The sequence below is a fragment of the Abrus precatorius genome, unplaced genomic scaffold, assembly GCF_003935025.1.
Source record: "Abrus precatorius isolate BTA unplaced genomic scaffold, Abrus_2018 Scaffold2, whole genome shotgun sequence".
Taxonomy (NCBI): domain Eukaryota; kingdom Viridiplantae; phylum Streptophyta; class Magnoliopsida; order Fabales; family Fabaceae; genus Abrus; species Abrus precatorius.
This window is the reverse complement of record NW_020874362.1, coordinates 20,558,368-20,565,694: the sequence shown is the minus strand read 5'-3', so window position 1 is coordinate 20,565,694 and position 7,327 is coordinate 20,558,368. Positions and strand designations below refer to the sequence as shown.

General features: G+C 30.8%; 1 protein-coding gene across 1 annotated transcript; it reads right to left on the bottom strand.

The window, feature by feature from the left end:
• Window positions 1-1,976: 1,976 nt before the first annotated feature.
• On the bottom strand, window positions 1,977-7,052 carry LOC113858954 (probable polygalacturonase At1g80170). Its single transcript, XM_027491766.1, has 9 exons — window positions 6,775-7,052; window positions 5,930-6,058; window positions 5,664-5,834; window positions 5,538-5,558; window positions 5,209-5,416; window positions 4,828-4,909; window positions 4,092-4,200; window positions 3,087-3,203; window positions 1,977-2,434 (listed from the first exon to the last, which is right to left on the bottom strand). The coding sequence occupies exons 1-9, from the start codon at window positions 7,021-7,023 to the stop codon at window positions 2,144-2,146; spliced, it is 1,377 nt and encodes a 458-aa protein (XP_027347567.1). The 5' UTR covers window positions 7,024-7,052; the 3' UTR covers window positions 1,977-2,143.
• Between the last annotated feature and the right edge of the window lie 275 nt (window positions 7,053-7,327).

The following is a 7,327-nucleotide window of genomic DNA, read 5'->3' as shown; positions in this document are numbered from 1 at the left end:
TACACAACAATGCATACTGAAGAAACAATTTCCCTTTTGTTTTTTCCCTTTCAATGTATGCATTGTGCATTCAATTGGCCACTCCGTTGGTCCCAATTGATCACATTACATGGTTTTAGGACCACATTATCAATACCTTGCACTAGCAAGCACATAAACTGTTCTGCAAAATTCATATATTTGTCCTTTTGCAATGACTGAAAATCGAATAAGAACATTATTAGTTGATGTCACTGATCATAGAGTTTCTTTTTTATTCATGTATGTTGCCATTAAGTGACATAATTAAGGCTAATTATGGAGACTACAGAATCATGTCACTGGTCCTAACTTGTCTCCATCTGTAACAAATATAGCCTATACCAATCATACCCGCTCAACTTTCAATTCAAGAAAAACTTAGAACATAATAACCATTATTAAATATAAAAGAAGGAACAGAGTGCTCTATAACTGGACCTACTATCCATAGTCCCAACTTAGTCCAATCCAACTTTAATGAACATCATATGCCAAGAGAATGTTACCGATTACCACTCTGATTTCCACCATCTGGTGAGAAGATAAAGTTAATAAAGTAACAATTTTATAGCAAGTCAATTTTTTGTTTATTTTGGGTTAATAATATTAGGATGCTGCTCTGTTTGCATCACTGTATTAGTTATTTTTATGTGTTAAGATTTTATACTACGAATAATTTAAATAACAATCTAAATATATCTTTTAAAATAGTCATCATAAAAGCTATTAGTCTCAATAATATGATAATTTATAATTAATTGACAAATGTTTGGGTGAAATTTTGGTGATACAATTTTCCAATTATCCAATATTGTTCTAGAGTTGGATGGATACCTCTTAGAATGTTTAAAGGGAATCTTTAGTACCAAATTGCTGTAAATCACAAGATCAAAAAGTGTAACAAGGAACAAAGAAAATTCTACTTAAAAATGATAAATGATTAAAGAAACTTGAAAACAAATGTACATAAAATATAGATCAAGATAACACGTGCTTGATGTTTCCCATCATGCAGCTAAAAATAATCATGATAATGATCTAGAAGGTGTTTTGCAAGAGAGTGAGAGTAAATGTCCTTATAAGAGAAAATCTGAGTCCTATTTATAGACTACTCACTAAGTAACCACTAAATTACTGCTACATATGCACCAAGTTCATGTTCTAAAACATGTACACGATGGTATGATGTTGAAATATTGTCTAACTTAATTATTCTCTTCTTATGTGTACCTAATAACTCTTCAAACTGATTAAGGATAGATGATAGAACTTAATGGATTCAACTACGAATATAAAGCTATTTTTAGTAAATTCAATTATAAATATGAAATTATTTTTTATTGTTGGCTATTAAAGGTGTGTTTTTTTTTTTTATAATAACTACTTCAATGAGTCAAGTGTTTCAATTTCATAAATAAGATTAATATTATATTACTTTTCAACGTTTATCAAGTGTCAAGGCCAAGTCCTTATTTATATGAACTTCAAATTCATACATAAATTATAATGGTATCAATGTGTTGTTAAGGCCTTTGTTATTGAACCATAGACCAATGCTCTAGTCAAATTTTAACACATTCCCACGACAGTATATCAATATATTTCAATTGAATTTTATAGAAATTAGAGTTGAAAAGATAGAAGTTATTTTTCTAATTAAATTTAATATTTTTACCAGTGAAATGCAAGTTTAGGCTAAAATTTAATCTTTTATTCTTACTGTCCAAATAAAATACGGACATTATTTTAATATAGCTTGCTAGAGCCCAAATCTCGAACTGAGTTAACCCGATTAAAGATGATGAATAACATGTCACCATATAAACAAAATACTAAGATTTAATTAAAAAAAAAAAACTCAATCAATATTATAAAATTGATGTGTTTCTTTTCTTTCATCAATGCTGATGGCATCAGCTACATTATCATTCTTTCTGGAATAAATTTCAGTGTAATTTCTAATTATTTAATAAACAATAATGCATCCCTTGATTTGTCTCTTACCTCACCTCAAACCTCCTCAGCATATGGCTTCTACTGTTACTTAGACCCATTTACCTCCCCGTATGATATAAAATTATAATAAAAGGGTTATTGTATAATGCATCTATAGAGAGCAAACTTATAGTTCAGTGTGACGAATATCTTCCTCCATAGTTGATTCTTCAATTTGAGAATTTTTGTCATTGGAATTGAGGCAATCAGCAGAAGGATGCACCACCCCATAGCCAAAGCCTTGAGCTGAGTGACAATATGTTTCAACAGTGCCATCTTGTTTCTCCAAGTCCACATTGCTAAGGACTAGGTTGCTGCATGGAGCTGTATCACTGCAATCAAATTTAATGGCCTTTGCACTCATTGTTGTTCCACTTATGTTCTGGTACATAACCTCACTTATTTCCACAGCTGATGTCTGACAAATTCATATATAAAACAGTTCATAAGACTATTGTTATAAGTGGTTCCACTTTATCACTCATTCCAGACAATGTTTTAGAAATAATTCACATGAAAATATTTTAAGAAAAAAATAAAGCACTCTAGATCTATGGCACTTAATTTATTCAACCTTTTAAAATCGTGTATTAGTTATCTTGTCCTTATCACAGTTATTGGTTCTCTACTTAATGTTTTAATAATTAGGAGATGTGGAAGAAAATTTAGAACACTATCAAATACAAAATCAGCTCTGATTTAAGAAATGTTAGTTTGGTTCTAAGTTGGATACTTCAAAATTGATTTCGAAGATGAAAATCAATGGCTGTGTGCTAATGAACAAATCACGATCTATGTAGCAATAATGATTTGTTTTCGCTTTCCATGACAGAGTTTGCTTGGGTTTGAACTATAAAACAGTCAGACCCTATTTTTTAAACAAACATATTTCAATATACTTTATTATCAAGTTTATGTAATAAGGAGATATTTAATTAAGTTATTTATCTAAATCCATGTTTAATCCTCTTATTTTTATTAGATACAAGATATCTTATATCCACCACTATACTTACATTTAATTAAGTAAATAAAAAATTGAAAAAGCCAGAAAACAGGGGAGATTGTACCTGGGTTTGACAAGTGGTTGGCGAATCACAGTAAAATTGATCTATGATAATGGGGTTTGATACGTTTTCCACCCTCACATTCTGAAAACGAACTCCTCGAACATACCCAGAACCTCCCTACGTGCAGAAGAAAAAATTAAAGATCTCTGGTCATTCTCCAATGCAGCAATTTTCACAAATTTTGAACTTAAGTTAGAAATAATGCCCGAATTATGAAATCTCAACGCAGGGAACTTTTCCATACTAAATTTATTAAATATATATTTGCATATTATATTTATACTAAAACAATTATGGTTCCATTTACAATGAACTTGTTTTGGTTCAATGACTGTGAAGCTCCTAAATCTAAATACAGCTAATTGAATCCATGGCCTTGCCCATGTATGGTTCAGTCACATTGATTTACCCTTTCTTCCCTTGCCATATCAAGCCCACCTGCACATAATTGTTTGGTAATTGGTAGTCCTATTAAATAGAACGAAACAGAACATATAAATTTTATTTTATATTTAATGTACTTTCTAAAATAAAACAGAATAGAATATTAGAAAAGTAGACAACGAAATAAAACAAAAACACAACTTTTAATGGGACTATTAACAACAGTAAAGACAAATTGTTAATTTTGGCAGATACTGAGATCCATCTTTTTCCTTACCAAGGTTTATTCTGAAAGCAGTGCCATGGCACCCAGCCCACAGGAAAAATGTAAAGAACTAATAATAAAAGTATATAAACAGTAAATATATAAAAATAGTTTAAGAGACTTTGTTTCTGAAAATCCATTTATTTTAATCTAATTATATGTTATCCTCAGATTCAGTTAGATTCATATAATGCTTAAAAGAAATACTATTATGATAACTTGTTTCTTAATATATAGGATTATGGAAGTGTCTGTCATCACACCTCATTTAATTTTTTATTTAAATATTATTATTATTATTAATTTAACTAACCAATAAAAAAATTATAGAGATTGAGATCTGAGAATAATATTACCTGCCAAGTCTTAATTCTGACACCGTTGGTAGTCTCCCTAAGAACTGCTGTATCCAAAATAACTTTCGTGACTATCCCAGTTGAGTTGTCTTTCCCAAGGCTTCCAATGCTGAACAAATAAAGTAGAGTTAGAAAAGGTAAAAAACTACTTTACTCAAAAAAGGGTGTTCCAGAAAGAGATCCAATTTCTTCTTTTAACTTTGGGTTTATCTAGGAATTGAAAAGGAAATAATAAATTAACGTAAACATTAAAATAATGACTCATCGTGTATGGTTCATGCAACCAACGCTTCTCCTAAAGAAAAGGGGGTGGGAATCGTGGCATCAATTTCTTTTTTCCACTCAAGATATCAATAGATATTTGTTCAAGTGACATAATATTTGCAAAATCAAGTTACAGGGTACAGATTTTAGAATAAAAAAAATTGTAATATAAATTGAGTGGATGAAAATTTTCGGGCATGTACGTAAAATGGTACAAGATACACAAATTTTAATTTAGCAATCAGATAATGACGTAGAATTTGGATTCGGATCATCTAATGTTTTTTATTGACCTGGCGTGGTCATATTAAAAGAAAAAGATAGAGTTTTATTTTTATCAATTTTAATTTGTGGGACCTTCAATTAATTAAAGTTAGTCCTTATTCAATAAACTTTCGATTTATATATTGTTACTTATATCCAAAGCCTATATAATTTTAAATTAAATGGAGGCATGAAGCTTAGATGATACCTGATTCCATGTCCTGGTCCACAATAAATTCTCTTCATCTTGATATTGGAGCTAGCATTGACAATTGATATGCAATCATCCCCTGAATATAATAGTACATTATGAAATTGCAAAACACAAATGGTCAGTATCTTTTCCTCTTAATGTCTATTTCTGGAACAATTCACTCAATAATCCTTTCTAGAAGCATGGATTTGCAAGCAATTATTGTAGAATCTTAGCATAAGGGCCCTTTTTTTTCTTTTTTTATTTTGTGTGTGGATTTAAATTTCTTTTCCAAGTTGCTATTCTGTGAATCGAAGTCAAGGATAAACCATTATTATTGTTTCTATCGTTCAGCAAAATGAAACATAAATTGAGAAAGAACACCAAGTTCAGAACCTGTTCCAATTTTGCTGTCTTGGATTATGACATTTGTGGATTCACTAATATGAATTCCATCAGTGTTTGGGCTGTCTCCGGGTGCTGATACTTTCACGCCACTAATTCTAACAGAATCACATCGTGATATGGTAAAATGCATCTGTTGGCTATTCTGGATAGTTAGTCCTTTCACCTTTATAGCTGAGCTTGAATCAATGGTTAGTGCCTGCAATTACCCCTCAAAGTTAATCAAACTATACTATTATTTGCTAATCTTTCTTACCCATCTTGCAAAACCTTCTGCTTGAAATATAGAAGACAAAAATGGTTAAGAAAGTGGTTCTTACCGTTGGTGCACCTCTGCAAGGCTGTGACAAAGAATAGGAGCAGAATCAGAAAGTTATTAAATTTTGTATGCATTGTAAGTGTTCGTAAGCTTGCAAAATAACCAAGACCAATTTTTGAAAAATTACATTTGACTTGTTCTTTTTGCAAGATGCTGCCCACCATTTGCTTCCTGAGCCATCAATAACTCCATTACCTTGAAAAACAACTTTTTCCAATTTAGAAAAATCAAGCCAGACTCGTTGCAGTTTTGGATCCCAGTCCTTAGGCTCATCTGGTGCAACCAATGTTCCATCAATCTGGAAATGCAGACACTAGGTCAATAACCATAGGACTAATGAATAAAACTGAAACTATAAAATCTATAATTCTAAATATTTGTGTGTTTGATTACTTGGATGATTAGCTTGTCTGCACAAGGCCCTCTGAATTTTGTTGCATTAACTAGGTAACGGCGATCTTGAGGAACTAATAGAACAGATTTTGGTGTAGAGCACGCAACTTCCCATGCTTTTTGGAAAGCCTGATAATCACACAAGCAGGAATGAGAATGAACAAAATATTGTTAGAAGTGATTAGTCTGGTCAATTAATGATGCCTGATCAGACTCATTTGATTTGCCTATGTTCAACATTGTTTATCTGAAAAATTGGTGAATTATTTTGATTTGGGTGTAGACCAAAAATTAAGAATCATTTAGGTGTATAATAATTAATTCAAAATTTCAGATAAAAAATTTAAACAGATTTACTTGGAGTTTAATTTTATATATTCTCACTATAAATATTTAGATTTTTTTAACCTGTGCAAATATTGTACATGATTAAAAATTTATATACAGTAAACTTTTATAAAAAAAATATAACATTTAATATGTTAATGCATTGAATTGTATTAAATTTTGTAATTTTTAATAAAAATTTGTCATACATAACTTATTATTTTATGTATACTAATAATTATAAGTCATCTTAAAAATAATTTTTAAAATAATTATTACAAAATTCAATTTTTCAATTATAAGATAATATAATATTGTGTAATAGTATACAATAGCTTATATTATAGACTGGCCCTGTATTTTAATTAAAATATTTTAAATATGAATTGGAAATACACGATGATTGAACTCAAACATACTTTGTGTGAAGTACATGTTGAGCAAAACAAAGGACCTCAAACAATTATATGCATTTGCAGGTTCAGGTATGCCTCAATAATAATAATGAAAGAACTTACCTCGGTGTCATCAGATTCTCCATTTCCAGCAGCACCAAAGCTATCAACATTCACAAGAACCTTTCCGGCGCGCTCACTTCTCCATGAAGGAATGTCGGAGAGTTCTACCTCAGTCTCTTCATCAATGTCCAGGTCCTCCAGGCTTTTAAGTTCTTCAAGCATATCAAAGTTGTCACACTTCATGCTACCTGCAACTCCATGAGCCACAATCAGCAAACCAAGTAAGGAAATCAACAAGAATTTGTCCATATTTTGCCCCCCTTGGCTGTATTGCAAGGATTGGTTGATTTGATTAATGAGAATGAATACTTTGGTTATAATTTATACGAATAGATTAACTCCGAAAAATGAAGGATTTGGAGTGGCTTTATGGCTTGGCTTGAAAGTGGATGAATGTGTAACATTTTCTACATGCCCACACTTAAAGTACAAGGAAATTTATTTTTTTTGTAGTATTTTGCTTTACTCATCAACCAATTACAAAAGTCACAAGTAATAGTCACCGTTGCACTATCTCCACTTTGCCACCCTGAAAGAGAAATGAATGACATAT